Genomic DNA, 23,849 nt, shown 5'->3' on the forward strand with positions numbered 1-23,849 from the left:
TACATCCGAGGGCCTAAATGTCAAAATGTGTCCTCTAAATATGCGTATTGGTTCATATAACCATTTTAGAAAGCAGCTCTTTTTTTTTCATTCTTTAATAAGTACCAGCCTGTCCCTAAGTTCAGTAGAAAAAACTTCATTTGTTTAGCAGGACAAATTTTTAGGCCAGTATTTTATATCAGGCAAGCATCCCCCTACAATATTAAGAATTTAGTCTCCTTTTTTTAATTGGGAGCGTGGACGTGCCGAGTAGACTTCCCGTTGAAGGCAAAACTTCAGCGTATACAAAATCATGTCATCCGAACCAGCCAGAATTTCAGCCTGCTCCAAGCACAGGAGCCATCCAAGCTGCTCAAGTGCAAGAGCTCTGTGGATTTGGATCGCTGTGCAGTGATATTCGGAAAGTGATTCTGCATCTGTGTGTGAAGTGAGCCTGCAGCATAATTTATGACTTTGTCAGAGAGTGAGAGAGGGGGTGGAAAAGCCTCCCGAAAAGCACTTTTAATCGTGCAGCTTTTTTTCCTTTGAAATGTTTTTCTTTTATTGTATCCGACACCAGTTGAGGAGAGAGAAGGCTCTTGTAACCCTAATGCAAATAAAACAGCAGTTGTTTTTTTTTTTCCCCCAAATCTCTATTGACTTTATTCCTCCAGGCTGATGAGCCTGACAGAGTTGAAAAATACAACTACTCATTAGACTTTTCCTTTGATTTGTGGGGCTCTATCAATTCACTTGAAGTATGGTTCTTGTTTGGTGAGGGGGAGGGAACACAGGCATAAATTCATTTGTTTGTCATTTTGTTTATCTGTCTATCTACCCATTCCCTTAAGGCTTTAAAACATTGCTTTTTATTTTTGTACGGTTAGTGAGAATCAATTGTGACATTTTCTGTTTAGGCTGCTAAAGGTTTTGGCAGCTAGAACATGGATTTTGTCTTTTGATGGTGAATTCGATTCAGCGTTTATTGCGACATCCTCAAGTGCTTAAATGTGTAGTGATAGACAACTGAAACTCCCGCTGTGCAAGACTCAGCTAGGTCTCTACAGTAGTCCAACTATTCAAAAAGAATTGGAACTCGTTTCATCTGTTTCTAATAAATGTAAAGCTTTCTTGCTATTTATATCAGTACCTAGAGCCAACTTAGTGTTTCAGGTTGACAAATACTGTACATCTAGCTTTTCACTTCTTCCCTTCCTCACAATGATGTCAACCTGAAAAAAATGTCTTGTGAATCATGTTTGATAATTTTCAGTGCTCAGACTGACTTGTGAAACACAAAAACGGTTCCAAAAAGCTCCAGGTGATGTCAAAGCTGCTTCGTTGGCCCATGTGGATAGCAAGAAAAGTTAGAGATTGCCACTGATGGCAGGTGATTGAACTTATCATTAGCATGCTGCTAAATTTGGGTCATCTCTTCCATGTTGAGGCAGGAGAGGAAGAGGAAGCCAGGTTCATTGACGAGGGTCATTGCCTGTTACTGTGCGTGTCATCTTGGATAAGTCATTTGAATACTCTGTCCTTCATTTTGCAGCCTTCAAAGTGAAGACCATAGCAGCATTTCTCAACCCGCGGGTCATGACCCAAAAGTGGGTCTCAAGAATATATGAAAGGGTCGCGAACAAACTTTAAAAATGGATTCTCCTTTAAAGGAGAAAAATGTGGGAAACCGGCTTTTCCCTTACAGGCTGGCAGAGCTCCAGCCTATAAGGGGCTGCTTGGGGGCCCCCACGCTCCACACACCCCTCTCCCCCTGCCCCCCACAATGGGGGCTGGAGCCTGGGGGTGGGGGGCACTGGGTTGGGACGGGCCATCGATGTTTACAAATGGGTCCTGGTACAAAAAAGGTTGAGAACCACTAGACTATAGCACTAGTTTCCTTCAGGTATATTGTGTGGACCATTATTGGATCTTGCCAGCTGCTCTGATTCTGGGGGGGCACATAAGTTGCCTTAGTTGGTAGAAAGAGGATCCTGATCTGATGGTTGCACAACTCCATTTATAATGTGCACGCCAATTGTGGCTGGAGCTGTGGCGGGACCAGGTCAGGGGCATGCTCAGTGTATTTTACCCTGAGTGCTCTCTGACCCAGCTGCCCTGTGTTTTTCATATATTCCTCTTGCCTCGGACAGGAGTGGCCTGCACAAGGGCTTTCTGTGTAGGGCTGCCGTTTGGTAAAAACACCATCCCACGTTCATGCTGCTTTGCCATGTACATTTTTTCATTTCTATCCTGGGAAGTGAGTGGGGGACTGAATTTTTTGTCTGCCCACTTCTCGGGCAGTGTGGGCTTTTGAATTCAGATAGAAGATATGTCTGTGATAAACTGGGAATACATTAGATGGATAAACCTTTGCTGTTGTCAGGTTTTAATAACTTTTCTTGTAATGGGTATAGCTTATCCAGTGACCTTCAAGTAAGAAGTTTTTAATTTTTTTTTACCAGGGAAACTCTTGGCTTATGTTACTTTCATGTTTAATTATAAACAGATTACTAGATTCTCTTGTTAAATCTTTCAAACAAGATGTTAACAATTCTGAAATGTGAAAGCAACAGTGGAAAATCAGTTGCTACTTTGCCCTTTTGCCACTGAGGCTGGAGCAAACATTATGTGTACTCCTAAACAAATGCATTCTTCCTCTAATATGCTAAGATTTACTTCAAAGCAAAGGGTTGTAAACTGCTGCTGAGCTAATTTCTGGATTTCAGTCTATCATATATGTTTGAATTTGATTCAGTCCCATTAAAACAGCTCACGCTTAGAAACCTAAGCTTCCATGAAAATACACACGCTGTGCCCAGGACTTCCTGCATCTCTACATTTATTTTAATGCAGCAGTAAACAACCAGGCAAAGGAACGTGCAGTTTTGGATTGTCATCCTAAAAGCCCAGATGTGGTGTTGCCAAGTCTTAATGTTCCCACGATACTTTACAGATGTAAAAACTAAGGCAACTGAAATTATTCTGTAATGCTGATAAAGGAAAGTGCAGCATATGGAGATTAAACTACTAGAAAGGAGAGCTTTATTGCTAGCGAGTCCAAACAGTTGTCTCCTTGGGCCAAGCGCTTCTAAGACATTTGTTGCGCTCTTTAGCCATGTACCGAATGTAGTAAATCTAAACCGAAAGCATTCAGGACATATACACCCAAAAAAGAGATCCTGTCATTTTAATTTAGCATTTGTTGCTAGCTGACTCTTCTGAGCTTGCTTTTCAGACCTGGAGACCAAAACTGAGGGTGGTAATGAGAAGGAACAAAAGCCAAGTAACTCATTTACACTTACTTATAACCTTAGAGAAACGATCACTGAAACAAGTTTTTTGTCTTATCCTAAAAGACATACTCCTAACAGCTTTACACAGTATGCTACAACGTATGCATTTATTGATGCCTTTGTTTCAGTTGGCATTTGTTCTAATGGCAAAACGAATTGGCACATTTCTTACTAATGGACTTTGAAGCTGTGACTTGAGCCCAGGCTTAATCTTCTGTTTACGTACAGCAGGGAATCTGTGCGCTTTGTATAGGGGTGTATACAGCACAAAGAGCAAAAAGGCTCTGCACAGATGGGGTCTTCCAACTCCTCTCTGCCTCTGTTTTTCTTAAAGTAGTTCAAGTCTTTTAGGAATAGCAGGGTTGTTTTTTTCCTCTTCTCTTTTATTGTGAATTTTTCCTTCACTATGCATGGGGTAAAAGTTCATAATAAACATTGCAGTAGGATTAACCTGAAAGTATCTTTGTATTGATTTTCAAACATAGCTCAGGACATAGAAGGATTTAAGGTACATGAGGAATTTACTATTTCTGTTTTTCTATGCAGTACCTATTTAATTGCATAGTTTTAGTGCCTATTCTTTGAGATGTAAAAGAAGAGGGAGGGATTTATTCAAAATGGTTTGCATTTGTTTCGTGTTTTATCCTAGAGTTCCATTAATATTAGTTGTGCTTCAGAAATTCTGTGAAAAATCTGCCAGCAAAAGTTACTCATTTCTTGGGGGAAAATACCCTGCATACATAATGGGACAGTATAGAAGCCTCTATTTATGGTATTATCCTTTGCCAATTTAAAATGCCCAGGCAAGCAGCTGAACTTTTTTCTTTTTACTTTCAGAGTAGGTTGGTAGCTGGTACAGTAGGCATGCATTCCTTATCCTTATCCTTGGCTGCAATGAATGTAACCTTAACTTTACAATTGTAGAGGTTCAAAAAGCCCCAAACCTGCTAACACAAATGTAAGCTTTTGAGTATTTCCATTAACATCAATGGGAGTCCTCATTTATTTGAAGTCAAACATATACCTAAAACTTTCGAGGGTAAGGGCATAAGGTTGTATTATTATAGCAGAATAATTAGTAGTCTCTTTTAATAGTATTATTAAAGATGACCTAGAAAGAGGAAAAAAGGTCATGATTAAAAAAAACCCAACAAAAACCTCATGGTTTTTGCATTTGATATTCAGATCCTATAGAGGCTGGAAGAAGTCTATAATAACTGAAGAATTAGCTCAGGGATATCACCAAAAGTTTAAGGAAGGTTAAGCAATTAGAAAGGAAAAGGACTTTTAGCCAGACTTTTTTCTGTGTCAATACATATGTAATGCCAATGGTTGATATTTTATACAGAAAAAGCCTTTGTTTAAGGTTCAACATCTCCATCCACTCAATAAGTTGCTCGATCTAAAGTATATATGATCTGACCCATCCTAATAGTCTTTAAGCCAAAACCAGGAAAGATGAGTTTTAGGTTTAGGTGTAGTTTGCTCTACAAATGCATCAACACTCAAAGCTTCTCTGTGTAGTGGAAGAAGCTTTTGTTCTCTGTCTGGTTACACTGTGTTTGTCTGGCCACAGCACTTCCATGCCTTCTGCTAGCCACTGTTCCCATTATTAGGCAGTTTTCTTAGGGTGCACTTAACACTCTGGAGTCACAGCTCCTGCAGCAGGGCCATGCAGAGCTCTAGGAGCTCATGGATGTCTATGCACTTGGGCAGCCAGGAAACAAGGGCTGCTATGAGGACTAAGCCCCTCATGCAAATAGAGTTCTGCCAGCAGGAGTTTTTCTGTCATCAGAGTTACATATGTTAGCTTCCCAGAATGGATGAGGCTCAGAGCTATGTCCGGGCCAGGGGTTTCACCAGAACAGCTACATGAACTGTGAAATGTGATCCTTTATTCGCGTCTAGCTGACATAGTCCTGCCAGCAGAAATTTGGTGTGGGCAAATCCCAATATTCCTAACCTTTTGAGGGCAATACATAATGAAAGTAGGGTAAGCTAATTCTCACTTGCCATGGGATGAGAGCATGAATATAGGCAGTTGCTTTGGGGTGGGGGAATGGGAGGACTGGGCAAACCAGTTCAAGCATGATTAGAGACCTTGTTCACATGAGAAGAAAAGTGCTCAACCTACTGACATCCATGTGCAGTCACTTGCAATCACTGCTCAGTGCCATGGTTATTAACAAGTTCCTCATAGTTGCATGTCTGTACAAGTCCTAATTCAAACCATTCATGACTCTGATTGGTTGCAAGCCTCCTTAGAAGTGGTAGTTTGGACAAACCCTTTGCACATTTATATAACAAAGACACAAGACCATATGCATCTTGGATCTTCCTTTCACCATATTCCACAGGGACAAAGATTTGTTGCGTTCTCATCCAAAATTCCCCTGAAATCTGTTGTCTGAGTTATGCTTGCTTTAGACCTTTTACCTTTAATTTCCTTTCCAGGGTTTTAGTCTAACCACTTGGACAGTAGAGACTTGGGAGTCTAGATGTTAAGATGGTTTTGAGCTTTTTCATTTGGAGAATAAAAATAATGATACTTAAATCTCAGAGAAGGACTTGAAAGTATCAAAAGTATTTGTAGACCTCCGAGAGCAGTGTAAAGGGAGTATCATTTCCACTTGCCGGCTAAGTGAGCAATATTTTATCCATTGAGACATGCTGTGCTTTCGCCATAAGGTGCTGTGTCTGTGTGTTCAGACTCTCTCTGTTAAGAGTGAAGTAGAATCAGTAATGCATGCCTGTAATGTTTCCCTCGGAGAAATCTGCGGCACCGTTCCACAGTTTTGTTCGCACCTTCATGCAGCACTAGTCGGGATCTGTTGCTGTCCTTGAGGTGGAAGTTTTGCAATCCTTCTATAGCCACAACTCTGCCTGCCACCTTCCGGGGTTTGGCTGGCCTGTTAGTCTCATAAGCCTCCTCAAAGGAGGAGGTCTTGTTTGTGCTGAAAACTGCATCCTGTTCAAGCACAGTTGTGAGCCATAGAGCTCATGTGGTCCAAACCTGCTGCTTAGTAATGGAGCTCTCAAAAATGATGGGCGTCTAAGAAAGACATTCCTTAAGTGAGGAAACCATGAAAGAATCCCAGTAACTGGTGAGCAACCTCTTTTTAGCCATTTTTAAGTTTGGCAGTCTTGTGATGATGGCTCAAGTAGGTCAAGATTTAGGTCAGGGTTGACGTTTATATTTTTTTCCCAGTTCCCCCATCTCTACAACAAATGCGTGCCAGATGTGGACGGGTAGCATTGGAGCACAGACTGCGATGGCCAAGGGAAGTCTCAACAGGGACCCTTTTCACATTCCATAGATCGGTTCTCATATTAATAACTTTGTATCCAAAGTTGTAGCAAATACCCTCTTGGCTAGAGCTCCTTTTTTAAATGATCAAATGCCAGCAAGGTCATTTTTAAAGGTCTCTCTTGTGACCAGTCTTGTTACTCTGGATCACATTGAAGAAGATATAGAAGATTGTATATGTGCATGTGTGTGTATACATTATGCAAATATTTGCAAAACCTCCGCTTGACATTTGTGGCCCTGTTGTTTGATCTGTTTCCCTTGTCTTATATCCTCACGTCATAAACTCTGGTACGTTTCTGGACTTCTCCTTTCAACTCTTCTCTCATTAAGGGTTGCCCCCCAAAATTACAACTAGAGACCTCTTCCTGAAAATAATGGTAAAGTTTGCTTGGCTCTCCTTTTTTGCAGAGTTTCACAGCCTCTCTCTGTCCCACCCTATCAGGGCTGATGTTGCTAAATTCTTTTCATGCTTCCCACTATTAACTACTAGCATCATCGTCCATCAACACTAAACATTTCTCCGGAGCTGAGCTGTGAGGGACATGAGTAAAAGGATTTCAAGGAAAGTAGTGCCCAAGGTGGGCTTCAGTGGACAACAGCACAGATAGAGGTTCTCTAAACCCACACAACAAATAGGGACTAGCTGAAGTGATGAAACAGAGCATGCCACTGTGTAAACCTTAATCCTGTCCTGGATGGACCATCTTTTGGAAGAAGGGAGGCCAATTCTTCAACTTGTAGCTTCTTTGCTGAAAAACATCTGCTTTGTTTTTACCATGTGACAATTAGCTGCCTTGGCTTAAAATTAGCTTCTTCTAAAAACCTTTAGTAGCTTCTTAACAGACTGTCCTGCAAGTTCTGTTGGCTCACTGCAACATTTGCATTCATAGCCCATAACCTTCAAAGAAAGTCATTAATTCCAGCTTCTATAACATGCACACAGTTTCAGGAATGGCAAAATATCACTATCATGCAACTTAACTAAGTCATGTAATGTTGATCTGTTTTATTGTACTCAACCCCGAGATCTGTGGGTCTCTCATGATGGCATGTGCCTTTTGCATGTGCTTGCACACTTCCAGCAGAAACAGTGTTGCTCCACCACAACAGCATTAAGCTCTTGATTAGGCATGTTCTGTACATGCTTCAAAATGTGTGATAATTTAAATATATATTTGCTATTTAAATAAGAGATTTGCCTTAATTGGCTGCTGGAAATTATGTGCAAGAAGGAATGATTTATTGCTTATAATTGGAAATGAGTTACGAAGACGAATGTTGGTAATCATGAAATAAAGCTTGGAATATATTGATTTCCAGATGGTTGGCAATGGAATTGCTCTTTAGTGTTAAATATAACAGACACAGGCAGAGGATTTTTTTCCTACCATATATCCTTATTTCTTGATGAATAACTTGTATAAAATTATAGCAACCTGAATGTTCAAGTATTGTGTTCCTTTGCATAAACCTGCAAAGAAGTACTTCATTTAAACATTAGCTGGATTAGCTCATATAGTGCAAGATGTAAGTTAATATTATGTCTAGTATGATATTTGTCCTTGTAATGTCACATGTTTTAAACAGGAAAGATCTAACAATAAATCTTGCATCACCTTTGGGTATAACAGTCTCTGTGGATTGTTCTCAGAGACTGCAGGTTACTAGATGTTTTCCTTTTCATCTTTTGCCTCGTTATCTGTTTTTATGAGGTTGAGATTGATCAAAAACACCTGTCAAAAAGCAAATATTTGTAAACCTCCTCAGCTACATGTAGGAAAGCGTATTTATACCAGAGTTAAAAGCAACAACACTATTGCTGGGAACTTCACAACTGGACATTCTGTTCCTCCTGGTGTAATTTAGCTCTATTCAAATTAAAGCGCCATTTGTGTACTGTGTTAATTTTGGTTGACCCGTGCGTAACTATAAGCCCGTGATTTAAAAATGACTGGAATTTACATTTCTTGGCCAAAGTCCTATTGATGGCAGCTTTTTCTGCTAAGGTTTATATCCCACTACCATATTGGCTAATTCAGTGCAAGTCTGATTTTAAGCATGCAAGTTGTCCCACTCACAGGCTTAAAGTGAAACACGTGTTAAATACTTTGGTGAACTGAGTCCTTTGTGGTTGGTTATTTACACGTCTTTCACAATCCAGGTGGGGACTTAGCTTTTTTTGCTTTCTTGCTTTTAAGCACCTTTTCCCAGCCAAGTGCAAATTTACCTTACTCCCACCATTTCTTTTGCTCAGAAAGGAGAGACTCCAAGCTGCTGTGATGAAAGGAATGCCATCTTTTGGTCAGAGATTCAGTACTGTGCATTTTATGATCAATTTTAGATATTTATTTATTCTGAGGCACCTAGAAGTGTCAAGAGGTGATCTTCCCAGAGTCAGTATTGACAGTCCCACTGAAAGTCACCTCCTTTCATACTTGCAGGAAGAATGCACACTGGCCAGAAACTTGAGATCAGTCCTGGAGCATTTCTAATTTCCCATGGTCTCCAATGATTTCCTTTTAGACTCAGACATATATGCATGTTATTCATGATCTGCCGGTTTTGGCTTATTTTTAGTTAGGCTTGATAATGTGGCTTTAGTTTTGACCTCTTTCATCTTTTGTTATTGGAAATTTGTCATGGCCAATGACATAAGTACCAAGTTTGGTATTTTACTGTAATTACTTGAGTACTTAGAGGTGCGTGGTGCTGCTACAGTACTTAGCTGTCCTTAGAAAGATGCAGAAGTCCTAAGACGAACAGGGTGCATCCAGATATGAGCATGCATGTGCAGTATGCAGTGCCTCATACCTTTTTGAGACACTGCAAACTGCACGTGGTGCATGTGCACCCATTTGCTGTGATGCTAATTTGCAGTGCAGTGTTTTTTTTTAACACCGAGAGAACTTGGTGCCAAAAAAGAAAATGCTGCTAAAAATAGTGGTTTAGCACATGGTTTGCGCGCCACCAGAAATGGAGCCTGGCTAGCCAGAGCCACACTCTGGCTGCCAGCCAGGCTTCGAGTAGCTGACTTGATGCCACTGCTACCCCAGGAGGACCCCAGGTAAGACTGCTGGGGCTAGCATAGGTGCTGGTCCCAACCCCCCTACCCCACCCAGGTAAATTTGCCATGTGCTGGAGCACACGTGCAGGGGCATGTCCTGGGATAACAAAAATCAGTGGCACAAATATGCGCCGGTGTTCTTTGTCCCACGGGAAATGAACACACCTGCACGTGTGTGCTCATCTGCACGTGCCCACAGTGTCAACAAGTGTTTCTCTTTGGGTATCTTTATTGCAAGGTGAAAGGGGAGGGGGGTGTGCATGTTCTTACCCAGGCTCTCAGGGAAAGAGGAATAAAGCAACTCTGCTTTAGCTTTTGTGTGCTGCAGGGGGTGTGTGTGTGCATACCGTTACCACAGAGCCCTTAACACCTTGTGCTTCGTGGTAAAACACCAGTCTGCTTTGTGGTAAATAGCTCATCTGCACATACCGCTATGGCCAGTAGAGCTTCTTACCTTTCACCTGTTTCAGCGTCATGAGTTCTTGGTCTGTATGGGCTCAAGTCTGGGTGCTTGCTGGAAGAGGCTGATCTTCTTAGCACTGAAGGTAAGCTCCGAGCTGCAGTGCCTGACGCAGTGATGCCGAAGAGCCAAGCCTCTCTGATGGAGAGAAGGACTGTGCTGGAATCCAAAATGGGAGTGATGTCTCATTTTCACTCAGTTTTTTGCTGCTTCTCCAGTTGTCCGCATTTGCCAGAAAGAGCTAATTTTTTGTTGTCATTGAGTAGGAAATGCCGGAGAATGGCATATCAGGTGTGGTTAGGCAGAAAGTGCTACCGCTCACAGTAGATGTACCCAAGCTAGCTTGAAACTACTTGTGTGGACTGCATGGGGCTCAGCATGGGCTCGCTGCCTGCCAGTTTCTTGGGCTGGTTTTATGGCCCATGCTGGGGGTTACATATAAGCAGTTCCTGAGGTGGCTAGGTTAAAGCTGGCTTAGGTATGTCCTGAGCTGCAGGTGCTCGATTTCTGCGTGGAGAGCAGCTTTTGATCTTTCTGCATCGCTAGCATCAGGATGACTGATTTGGAGAAACTACTCTATCCATTAATACTGAAGAGAAGACTGGGACCCAGAAAGTGCAGACCTGTCTGGCCTTAGTAAAGCAAAGTACTTAATGATATACCTAGCTCTAACAGATGAATTTGTGCATTGAGCCCAAGCTGATGGGGATATTCTATGCTGTCCTCAGAATATGTCTTTTTAAAATCCTTTTCTTCCCCTCGTAAAAAAAAACCCAACGAAAACCAATACCATTGGTCTGTAGCCTAAACTATCCACTGTTCAGTCTTGAACCAGTGACGAGCTTATGGCTCATCTCATGACTCTGTAATGCTACTAAAGGGACCTCCAGACTTTTGGACAGGGTTGATTTCCATCTGTCCAGTAGGAGATAACATGGACTTTAGATATTTCAGCTAATTTTAGAGTTGTTTAAAATTTGCTGTTTTTCCTCTCCCAGAGATGTCTGCTAAATTGGGACTGTTAGATGAAGTCAGCTTGACTTGCCAAGTGGAACGGGATCCAAAAGTAGTACCAATAAAATAAAAAAGAAGCCCTTCACCCTTTTCTCTAAAGCACTCCACAAACAGAGTTTCTGTAGCAGATATGGTGCATATACAGAATGTATTCATGATGCAGCGTGGCTAGGTAGGTTTTATTGACACTTATCTAGGATAACCTGCATAATTTTACTCAAGACTTGCCACTCACGAGGAACACGCTCTTTCCAGACTCATGCCGATAAAACCGTTTTATTGCATCTCACTACTGTATATTTGTTGTTTGTCTGCCCATAAAATGAGTGTGTGTGGTAAGCAATAGTAAGAGGTTCCTTACTTGGATGGATTAAGTTAATATTCAGTAGAAACAGAGCTTTGGTGAGGTTCCAGATTACTTCCAGCATTTCTCTGAGGGGACGTTACAGTATCATAAACCTTTGGGTGGGTGAACTGCCTAATGTAAGCTGCACATATTTATTGCCCCCATCATGCGCTCTCTATTTTATGTACTACACAATGTAATCTTTTGTTGTTATATAATAAGCAAAATAAAAACAGTTGTTTGTCACAGCCAGCTTGTTTTTCAAAGCATTTGTTCTCTTTGAAAGTTCAATCTGTGTGATGTTCAGCCCTGACAGAATATATTATATTGAGTCTTTTAAATTGCTAAACTGGAGGACAAACCCAGATGTTATCGTCTGTCTCGGATGAAGGTGGAACGTGAACTAAGCAGATCCTGCAGTGAGTAGATCCTGGTGACATGCACAGCGACATTATTGTGTGTCAAAAACATGTTCAGATTATCAGCTTCCAAAGTTATGGTTGACTTGAACATTTGTATATTTGCATAATTTTCAAATTCGTTTGAAATATGTGGATTCCACTTAGGGGCTTAGTTCATTTATTTTTTTCCTTCTTTGGGTGCAGCTTTTAGAAGGTGGCCTGTTTTCTTTGCGCCTCCCCCACATTGTATCATATGTAATTCTGTCATAATGCAAGTATACAAAATAATGAAATGTAATAAATCATGGACAATTACTGAAGCATTTGGAAAGAGCAGGCGGACCGTTATATTTCTCTTAAAATGCTAGGTTTTATATAGAGACATGGTATATATCACAGTTTGCCTTAACCCAGGAAAAGACATTAATATATGGGATGCAGTAGCTCTGAATTCAAAGTGTTTCTTTTGCTGAGCGAAGTCCTGATTAACTGCAGTACGTGGGTGGGTTACAGATGTGGTGTGGGGACATGCATGTTAAAAGTTGGATAAAGAACTTTGGTTATCTGCTTTTTTGAAGCTGTTCATTTGAGCATTAATGCCCGGTCCCACCCCGGCCTTAAAAACAGCTGTGTTCCTTACTGATGACACGCTACAATATTCGAGTCGTCCCTGGTTAATCAGACAGCAGAAGGAGCTAGTATCTGTAGCCATGGCAGCCAATAATTTATTGTTCCATATGGCTGGTGTGGCAGCAGCTGCTCTGCTTTAAGGTCAGGGCATTATGGCACTTAAAAAACCCCAAACCCCGCCCCCCCCCCTGTAAAATCTTTCCTTACTGCCTTGTACAGTAATAACTAGGGGTCTCTGTGGAGATGATGATGTGATCAGCCAAGGGAGATAAATTAGCTTATTTAAAAAAAAAAAATCAATGACATGATTTTCTCGGGAAACTAAGTTGACACGATCTGTCTGTGTGTGGTAGTTTTGACTCTTCAGTTTTCACTGTTGGTGTGTATTGATAGTGCATGTTAGAGGCGGTGGGCCACATCTTGCTGATTAAATTGGGGACTAGCTTTTGAAGTTGCTGGAGACCTAGTAATATTAAAAAAAAAAAAAAAAAAAAAAAGGCCGTGGGGGAGTAAGAGGAGAATCGGGCCCAGTGTCTTTCCAGCACATTGAATCTTAGGCTCGGAGAGAGCCAAAAATAATATCTAAGAAGAAAAGGGAGATTGTTTTTCTAACTACTAAGAAAAAAGCCTGCTTTCTGAACACTAACATAGAACAGAAATCCACCCTGCAGGGCGCTAACTGGAGTACAGTCGCTCAGTGTTGAGAAGTGGAAGAGAGCAGAATGAGTCCTTATATTTACCATCACACGTTACAAACAGCCTCTCCGTAAGAACCTGCCCCTGTTCCTCATTTTAACTTAAAATGAAACTGGAATATTTACTGTGTGCTTTTACTGTAATGGGGATTGTTTTGGTCCATGTCCAAGCACATGCTTTATTTGCTGTAAAATATATACAGGCAGATTCAGAATATTGTTAGGGCCTCATTCCCTGGCTTGATTCCCACTGGCAGAGGAAAGACTTGAAGGTGTTATAGAGAGGTTGTAGTGCCCCTGGGAATGTGAGGCAATTTGTGCCATCCCCAGATAGGGTCTTAGCTGCAGTAATCATTCATTTTAAAGTGAAGATCTTTAATTTCATCTCTATTGGTGGTAAACTACGTAAATATAATATAATGTCTTTTACAAGTTAGATAACTGGAATCCTTTAGTTACCCAATCTCCTGATGTTGCTGAATTCTCATGCTTGCATACATGTAAACTAGATATGCGGCTATGGGCGAACAGTGTTTGATAGTATCCTACAAATGATCAGGTTTCAGGAAAGCTCAGTAATTCAGATGGGATGGAGTAAAGAGAATATGCATATATATATCAATAAGTAGGAAAAGAAGGATCTGTCTTCAGATGTCTTTTTCTCTGTGTCATGGTAACTGCTGGGAGTATTGGGTAGGAAATAACTTCTCTGGGTCAAGAGTATCTTGTCTCCCAGAATTTTGACAATCATGAAATGCAGCAAACAACAACTGAAGCAAAATCCCATTGGACCCTGATCACGCTGTGGGTGCCGCCCGTGCACGGTTTGCTCTAATATCCGCTCAGATAAATCTACTGCATATAGGTTCACCTTGAGCTACCCCTGTTGTTCAGATGTCTTGAAAATGTTGTTATGAAGTGCTGCGAAGACCACTCTAGTTGCACATCTTTGCAAGTCAGCCAGTTTTTTGAATTTTAATATTCTTTTCTCTGTCAGAGACAATGCAGACCTATACCTTTTCACTCTTTTTCTGGGGTTTCTCTCCCCACCGTAGAATGGTTTTGGGTTTGTTTTTTTTTTAAATTGGAGAACAACCCATCTCTGAATGCTAAAGAAAGCAGGACTAGTAAAACAGAGTGAAAAGGCAGCTTACAGTTCAAGAACACTCAGCTCTGGATGTGTAAATAGACATTAATTAAATTGCTTAGACTTTGCTAAAAGGTATGCTTGGGGACCTGTCTGAACTGAATTTAGGTTAAAGCTAAGTCTCGCTCTCTGCTGAGCTGTGTGCATGAGGAGGAGGGAATAAGAAACAACCAGAAATAGATTGAAACAACTGAGAATAGTGTTCATAGCAATAAGGAAAACCGCAGGATATCAAATGATTAGCAGTAACAACAATATTTGGCACTCAGATGGCAAGATGATACAAATTCATTTAGTCTCTCCCAATGTCTTTATGTAAGCCTTGCTTTTCGAAGGAATATCTTTTAGAATATGCACAAGTTCAATTACCATCACTTTTTATTCAGAGATCATCGGAGGTCATTTTTTGTGTAAATGTTCCTCCGTTCAGGATTACATGCAAGATGCTGTGGTCATCTCTGGCCAGATTCTGATCTAATTTCCACCAGTGTAGACTTGATGTCATGCCACTGAGATGGAGGGCAATGACTTGGGCTGGTATAATTAAGAAGAGAAAAGGGCTCTTTGAGTCATTGTGATGGAGGGGCAGCAATAGGTAGAACATTCTCCGGGAGGAGGGCTTCTTGCTTCTACATTCCCCGCTCCACCTATCTGAATTTGTTGGCCTCCAAATTGTGTGGCAAAAACCATCTATGTGATAGAGTCTATGCAGAGAGAGTTGAGAGTGATGTGTGGGATGGGGGTTAGCTCCTCTGCTTATTAGCCAGCCTTTTTTCTCTTGTTGACTTGAATTGGTACGGGATAGTTATAGTGAATGTAAATGTTAACGATTGTTAGCATGTAGAGCTTGTATAAAGGCTTCATTTTAAAAGTGTTTAAATGGAACGGATAATAGAGTGTGATAACATTAGCAAACCCTTTTCTTTGGCGAGAGTACAAGTGAATGTTCTCTGTGGCAAGCTGAACTTTTCCATTTACAACAGAGCTCTTCTAATGTTTGCCAAATCTTATGCTTTTTTTTTTTTTTATTTCTCTCCAGATTAAGACCCTTGATTTCTTCACAACTAGCTAAAAAGGCTGCAACTGAAGAGGTACGTGATGTTTACCTCCTCCCTCAAGAGCCCTTCTACACCACTACAGGCTGAAAGCAGGTTTAGCTCTCTATAAAGCACCTAAAGCTTGAGCTTGCAAATTCTTACAAACCTCACTGGACTCAGCACTTATTTGTAGGAATCAGAAAGGACTGGCCCTCTGAAGATTATGTAGTCCAACCCCCTGCTCAGCATCTCTGCAAGGAGGCAGGAGCATTCCTGTCTAAACCATCCCAGCCAAGTATTCACTCTGTACACATAAATTTAGAGAAAGTAGATGGGATTCTGTTCCATTGAGGAAGCTGGTAGCGTTGTAAAGATGATACCTTGCTTTTTCCAGGTGAGGGTTGCTTTTACAAAAATAAGGCTCCTCTAAGGAAGCCAGATTGCAATATAGAGCATGCATGCACATTCATCAGTAATTGAGAACATACTCATGTTTAAGGTGTGCCAAAAGGATTCCAGCTGCAGGGAGGGAATCGAACCTGCAAATGAGTAACAACAAACAAGTCAAGTGGGTGAGCAGTGACAGAACAGCAGCAGAGTTTGTGTCCGCATATTAGTCAGCACAGAGATGGGAGTAATGCCATTTTGCTCTCCTAGCACCTGGGGCAAGAGGCATGATGACGACTTTCCCTAAATAACAAAAGTTGATAATTATATAGTTTTTCTGAGACTATATTAACACGGAGGAGGAGACAGTGATAGGATCCTAGTAATGACCTCCCTTTGGTACTTTGTCCTGGAAGGGCAGTTTCAATTAGAGCAGGTGTAGGATTTGTGTACAGGCCTTGGGAAGGCTTAGGCAGTTCCAAAGAGCCATCCAAGTTCACAGGATTTAGGCTCCTCAGTGTCCTGTGCAAAGAATGAGGGCAGGCAGGCACCTCCAAAGGGGGATTCAAAAAGCCTGGAAGCAGCCAGCAGGAACTCCTAAGCATCATCAAGTTGTGTCTGACCTCTCCGTCCTTTCAAGAACTTTGTCATCGGACTTGCATTACTCATTGCGCATCTCTGTTCACTTGCAATTTAGAACTGCTAGTCCTGGTTCTGAGGACAGATGCTTAACATGTTAACATGCCCTATTGCCTAGTGGTTAGAACTTTTCTCAGTCAGTGACTCCCTGCCAACAGGTTTGGTTTTGATTTTTTTTTTAATGATTGACTATCTTATGAAATGCATAAAGAATCTCAGGAGGTAGGAACCACAACCCCTGAACTCCCTAGTGCATCAACTTTCACAGGAGGAGTGGAGAGTGCCTCAACCCAGACAGACTAAGAGTGGTTAGCCACTCTTCTAGGACATGGGGGATGAGGCTTTGAATCTCCTCAGGGTCAAAGGGCCTAGGACCCAGGTCTCCTACTTCCTGGGCATGCGCTCTAACCAGTAGACTATGGGGCAGAAGGTGGCCACTGCCACCACCACTGTCATTTTGGGCGCTAAATTCAATGCTATTATTGAGAGTTAGGTGTGCTCAGACTATACTTACAAATCTGGTCTCCCTGGGGATGTAGGAAGAGTTTTGACACCTCCTAGTACCAATCTGAATCTAAGCAGAGCCTACACAGCTTGTGCACTGACTGAATGGTTTCTGAGCATGCCCAGATGCCCTTCTGTAGACACCTGGGGAATTCTGTGGTCCAAAATGGAGATGCCAAGTATATTTTGTGGCTGCTGGTACAGAGCCAATTTGAATTGACCTTTCAGACTTAGAGGGTTAAATTCCACTTATGTCTAAGGTGACCATATGTCCCATCTTGGCTGGGACAGTCCTGGATTTCATGGGCCGGTTGGTGAAAATTAAAGCAAAAGTCCTGGACTCACAAGGAAGTGGGGTGCAGTCTGGTAGGGTGACGGACTGGCATGGTGCGCCAGGCAGGCGGACGGGCAGGCACTACTGCTACTGTGAGGGAGCAAGGTGAGTGGACTGGGCCGGTGCCCAACCCAGCCCTCCCCCTGCTTCCAGTCACTGCTCAGGAGGAACCCGGCTGGGGCACGTGCATGGAGGGTGGTGCCTGCTCCAATCCTCCTGCCTTGCTCCCTCGCAGCAGCAGTGGTGCCTGCCCGCCCGTCTTCTTAGCACATCATGCCACTCTGCCTGTTCACCAGTCGGTGCTCTGCTCCCTGGCCTGCCTGCCTCTGCCGCCATCTCTGCCTGCAGCAGCTCCGCTGACTTGGGGGAAAGAAGGGCAGCGCCCTGGATTTCCTTAAAAATAAGATCGTCACCCTACATGTATCCCATTCATATCAAATGAACTTGAAGCCGGCTGTCACTTATGTTTTGTAACACTGGGCTAGATAATGTGTATGTGCGTGTTTGTGTACACACAAACACATATAACCTAAATTTAAATTGCTGTCTATTCACATAATAAGCTGTTATATAAGAATGTAAAATGTTGATAATTTTCCAAACGAGTCTGCTGTTCATATTTTTTAATGAATGTATGAACTCTGACAGTTTTGTAAAAGTAATAGTTAAACTTTGATTGGTAGTTTACCATGTTTCCACAACCATTCAGGCTCACGTTTTATATATACAGGGAAAGTTTAAAGGCCAAATTGGAGTTCAAGTTGTCTGGAAATGGATCCAGGAAGTTCTGTTTAAAGGAACTGTTTGACAGCCTTATTTTAAAATGATTAAAAAAACATTGATTTTCAGAAACAGTTTGATATCCTGCCTGGGGAAATACATTTTCACTTTTTATGCTGTGCTCATTAGAAAAACCTGCACATTTTTAGAACTGTAACAGCCTGGAAATGGACATGATAATTAGAAGAAGGTCATATTTTAATTAGTATGGTGCAATTTTAAAAATAATGAATCAGTTGTAGCTCTTTTATATTCACCCATTCTTAAGTGAAAATTTTCTGAGCAGATGGAAATTTCTAGCATAAAAATTGAATGAATTAAGATGTTGTTTCTCCTAAATCTGATGTCTCTATTTCTGCTCATGTCTAAAACCCCATGAGTTGTCAGTTTAATCATTCTGGATGGCAAAAGTGGTGATAAGTGATAGAAAATAAACGGAAAGGAAAGGAACTCATTTTACATGATAATGAGATTAATTTCTTACAGACAGACAGGTTTTCGAAGTTTTCTGAGTGAGGTGGCTACCCAGTTGCCATTAAAATTAATGGGCACTCAGTGTCCTCTTACTGAGTGATGGAAGCAATCCCCTTGGTGACTTTGAAAATTGCAGGCAGAAACTTTAGGTTATGTAGGTTGATCATCTTGATTTCTGAGTAGTTCAGGAATTTGATGTCAGAGTAATGAGAATATGAAGAGGATATCCCCTGTCTTTGTTTGTATACAGTGCCTAAAACCTCAGAGCTCTGCTATTTAGGGACACTTCAGAAATTCCTGTAGTATGCATAACAGTAATTGTACCAAATTTGGTACTAATTCCAACCATTAGCTAGAGGAAGTTGCAAAAAGCTTCTTTATCCCTAATAGCTAAGCTGCCTAAGGGCCCCTTATGCTGAGGGAGTAGGAGAAAAGGCTTTCCTGGTGTATCGTCCTTAGCCCATTTGTTATTAGAAACACTTCTCTCTTATCCTCTCTTATATGCCTTCTTTTCTAAAGTAAACGGGTCCAGTCTTTTCAGTCTCTGCTAATGCGAGTATTGCTGACCCTCATTTCTGATAATGGATGACTAGTGGGAAGTAATGATATCCACATTCTCTGCTCTGGGTTTGCTCACCTGAAAAGCAGCCTTAAATAAATCACAGTATGTTTCTGTCTTCAAGCACCTTCCCTCCCCGGCCCACTGTTTTGAAAGAAGTTGATAATATTGGACTGGCTTCCCTAGGATACTACAACCAGATGCTCCAGGTGGACGTTCTCCATTCTGTGAAGGGAAGACTCCCTGGCTGTGCTGCTGGCGGGGACAATTTTTGCAGTCCCCAGCTGCCTGGGAAAGGCAGAAATGGGGATGGGAAGGCTAATGAAGAGTCTGAGCTTCACCATGCCCAATCCTCCCCAGTGAAAGGGAACTCAGCAGCTAAATGCAGATTAAAATCCCTCTACTGCAACTTAGGCTGGAGTCATGAAGTTCTGGATCAAGGAGTTCATTTCCTGCAGTCATTGCTTTCCACTACTCTTACTTAAAAGAAAAGGGGAGGTAGTGGCATTGAATTCATAAAAGCTCCAACAAGAATAGTTCTTTCTCTGAAAAAATATAAACTGAAGAGCTATAAATGCAGCCTGGGCTGTGTGTTCACTTACTTTTTCTACTGCCCCCAAAGTCTCTGGGATTTGCAGTCCATAATCAGGGCAGCAGGACTCTCAAGGTTTCTTGTCACTTCCTCTTCCTGCTTCCAGGTGCCTCTGGGATTTGTAGTCCACAGTTGCAGTCAGCACTAAATTTTAGCAGGGCAGGGCAGCTCTGGACTCAGGGGAAGGTGAGTTTAACCCTCCTCCTTGGCCCCAGACTCCAGCCAGGGTTTGCTTGGAGGAGGTGGGGGGTGGGGAGGGGAGGGAGGCGGGGCAGTGAGCCAGCCAGTAAGGCCAGTGAGCCAGCCCTAGTGAGGGCTGCCCCAGCTAGGGAGCAGAGGGGCAGGGCCAGCCTTCCTCTCTGGAGCAGACAGCACAGCCCAATCCAGGGCTGAAAAGCATGCTGGGATGTTGGAGGACTCTAATTTAACTTAAACTAGGAAGAGGTCTGGGACAGAAGTTTCATAAACTGGTTTCACCTAAATCAGTTCAGTCTGATACTTCATTCAACCAGGTTTATCTTCAACCAGATTCAGCCATTTTAAAACTGGTTCATGTGCACTGAACTTCTGTTCTGTTACAGGTTTAAACCAGTTTCTGATCACGTAAACTAGTTTATATGTAACTTCTGTTCCTAGCCTTAGTGAGACTGCTTATCTTTAAAAAGTCTAGACAGTTGTAGGAATAACTGGAAACAGGGTGGGAGGATGAGCACCATGTGAGCATCCTCATCCACCTGGACATTGGTGTGTGCTTTGTGAATCAGACTGTAAGTCTGACCACCACTGTTATGATTGCCTATTTACAGAACAGAACAGGTCCCAGATTTTATTATCAATATAATATGATTAGCTACCTGGAGGGTGGTACAAAGAGGATGGAACTAGACTGTTCTCAGTGGTGGCAGAAGAAGAAGCAATGGTCTCAGGTTGAAGGAAGTTTAGGTTACATATTAGGAAAAACTTTCTCATTAGGAGGGTAGTAAAACACTGGAACAGGTAACCAGAGAGGTGGTGGAATCTCCATCCTTGGAGGTTTTTAAGACCTGAGTAGACAAAGCTTTGGCTGGGATGATCTAGTTAGGGATGGTCCTGCTTTGGGCAAGGGGCTGGACTAGATGACCTTCTAAGGTCCCTTCCAACCTCAGTTTTCTATGATTCTAATACTCTTTTATGATGTTGCTGTGCCGTCTCACAAGAACTATTGATGCACTGTTGATTCTGCCTCCAGACAAACCAACCTGATCTGTCAGGATGAATACCCATCAAGGTTTTTTTCTTTGACATGAGGGTGCATTTTGATGATCATTAAGCACTAGTATCATTCTGTAACAAGGGTTTTTTGAGCTAAACCTAGTAAAGCAAAGCATGGCAAGCTTCCCCATGGAGCTGTGCCAAAACACCTCCAGCCTCCGACTAGTTCTGCCTTGCTCTTGTGAGAGGATTGTATTTTAACTGTCATTGTATCTTATTAAGTTTTGCTTGAGTATTTGCCTGGCTTTGAAATACCTGAAAACTTTTGGCGTTTATCTGAGATTCACATTCACAGTACTTTCCACTTGGCTATTTGAAGTTTTCCCAGAAGAGTTAAGCTCCTTAGGCTAGGCTTAGACTTCGATAGAGGACAAAAGTGATAGGCCGACTTATTCCATCCCTTTTATATGGAGATTTTTAAGGAGAGGGAAAATGTTGGATACAAGGAAAGGCTCGCTCTAATATCCCTGTTCCTTTTTGCAGGTTACCTTTTCAGACTTACAGCCAGAAGTGCAGGAGTCGGGAAAAGCAGAGAGTGTGCTGGTGGAGAGTGGACCAGTGTCCTATAACCATGACGATGATGCTGAAGAAGAAGAAGTAGAAGAGGAGGATGAGCATTGCATGAGTGCTCTTCAGTTAATGGGAGGAAATGGTAAGTCTGGGTGTTAGATCATGGTGCCTCATGGGTTAAATGCACTTTTTAAGGCAAACCGATTTCTGTGCTTTCTAAAATTGTTGTAGAGAAGAAAACTGAATTATTAATGACAAATAAAAAAAAAAAAGAAGAAAGTTATCAGTCATGGTAGATGACTGCATCGGGTGAAAAGTGAATGTAGGCGTGATTAGAATGGTGATAACAGGTCTGACGTTGGACTCCAAAGCTGGCATCAAAATTCTTTCCATAATGTGTGTGGTCCAGGTTGTACCTGCACAGCTGCTCTGCTCGCTTCTATCTAGGTGAGGGTTAAATGATTCAGTGATCCTTGCCCAGGCTCTTCTTCATGGTGGGTGGCTTTATCCTCTTTCAGTATATTTGAGCAATTATTTAAAAATTCCCTTTAAAATGCCTTAATTGTAACAATGACAAAGGTCATTTTAGCAAATGGGTAAATGTGTCATCAAACACCAGAGGCAAGTCTTGGCTAAGGATTTCTCTCAATAAATACATATCTTCATTTTTTTTTCAGTAAAATTCCATGATCTGGATTATTCCTACTGCGTGAACACTTTTGGCTGGTACTGCCGTGCACCAGCCAGAGAAAGTACTACCCCTTTCTCTCTAGTACTGCCACGCATGCGGAGCACAGAATCATCCCGTTCTAGTTCACCACACCTCTCCCCTTCAGTGCTTTGCATGCCTTTGCATGGCTTTGCAGCAGGACGTGGGATTTGCTCCTTTGTGTAATACTGGAACTTTCTTGAGACCTCGCATGACAGGGAACACAGCCTAGGAACCCCAGTTTTAGGCCAGAAGATAGTTTTTCCTTCACATATTCTGGAATAAAATTCATAGCCTAGTGTAGGCTGCATGCTCATTTCTACCCTGGGAAACAACATCCCAGGAGCTAGACTGTACAGATGTCCCTCTAGCCCCATGGCAGGAGAGCATCTCAGGCAATCTCTCCAACTAGGGAGCACTAGAGGGCTACTTCTGCTCTTAGGGGAGCCTGCCTTGTCCCCTGCTTGGGAAAGGGACAGGCTGGCAAGCAGCAGCTGCCACAGGCAGCCGGGGAGGGTTCCTGCCCCAGGAGAACGCACCCCCATCTTGCCAATCAGCTGATGGACAGGAAGGGGCATTCCTTGTGGTGGGAACCTTCCCGGTTCCCCCCGACAGAAGAATAGCCCCCCTTTTTGCATTCCTCTGGGCTGATTCAGGGAGCCCAGGGTGGGGAGAGCACTCAGCTGCTATGCAAGCCTCAGCTGCAAGCTCCAAGGGGAAGCTGGTGGAAGCCAGCAAAGCCCCCTGCCTTTTCCTGGGGACTGCCCAGTTTGAGGAAGAGGCAAGTAGCAAAAGCTGCTGCTCTCTTCACCTCCCAGTCTAACAGAAGTGGGAAAGCAGCGGCCCCCTATACCTTCTCAAGACTGGGGTCACAGGAAGGGAGGGAGCCTTTCCCCTGGTCCCAAGAGGGAGTTAAATTGGGGGAAAGTGTATAGACATTCAGACTCCCAAGAGAAACTCTTCCAGGGATGATTTAACCCTGGTTGTTGCCAGGTTATTTTTCTCCCAGAGCGGCCATTTTTGATTTGGGAGGCAAAGCCTGAATGTCTGTACACCTCTGGTTTCTATCAGGAAAATGGCAAGTCTGCCAGTAGAAACTGAACGTCCGTACCTGGCGCCGATCTGGATAACTTTTATGTAAAGACAAACACTGTGAATTTGGCTCTCCAGCTCAGATTGAAGTGAGTCTTGAAACACCATCTCTGAAATAAAAGTTATGAAATGAGGTCTTTTCCAACCATAATGTAATTCAGTGATCATGCACAACTCATTATCCTGTATGCGTATGACAGTCTTTGTGGCAACCAGGAGCTGCCACGGACTTTGTTTCTGTGTTAGGGGGTAACAGTGATCTCTCTGTGTTGGTGGGTCATAGTTGGATACATCAAATGAAGGAATTTAGCTTTTATTTGAAACTTCCTTTTAAAATTGAAGTTGCTGGGCATACATAAATGGGATCGTAAAATGGAAGCTCCCAATTATGGAGCCTGACCAAACCGAGTAGACAGAAGGTTTCTTTTGGAGGATTGGTTTGCTGTTGTTTGCTGTGCAAAGCTACCCAACACCGTTGTCAGCTGCAGACTTTAATTCAGCTTTTACGCCCTGTCTGCAGCCTGTTCACGTTGCTTTTAGATAATTTTCCAGTCAGAAATCAATCTGAACCGTAGGAAAAATACTCTGATGCTAATGTTTATTATTAGGATTTTGTTCCCAAAAAATGCACCCATGTGAGTG

General features: G+C 42.3%; 1 protein-coding gene across 1 annotated transcript in view; it reads left to right on the top strand.

Moving 5' to 3' along the window:
* Positions 1–23,849, top strand: part of BRF1 (BRF1, RNA polymerase III transcription initiation factor subunit) — a 262,404-nt gene that overhangs the window by 232,728 nt on the left and 5,827 nt on the right. The window contains exons 16-17 of the mRNA XM_006018683.3: positions 15,379–15,430; positions 21,380–21,548. Of these exons, the coding sequence (XP_006018745.1) occupies positions 15,379–15,430; positions 21,380–21,548 (221 nt within the window). The remainder of the gene's footprint in view (positions 1–15,378; positions 15,431–21,379; positions 21,549–23,849) is intronic.

Source organism: Alligator sinensis, unplaced genomic scaffold (genome assembly GCF_000455745.1).
Source record: "Alligator sinensis unplaced genomic scaffold, ASM45574v1 scaffold13_1, whole genome shotgun sequence".
In the NCBI taxonomy this organism is placed as follows: Eukaryota; Metazoa; Chordata; order Crocodylia; family Alligatoridae; genus Alligator; species Alligator sinensis.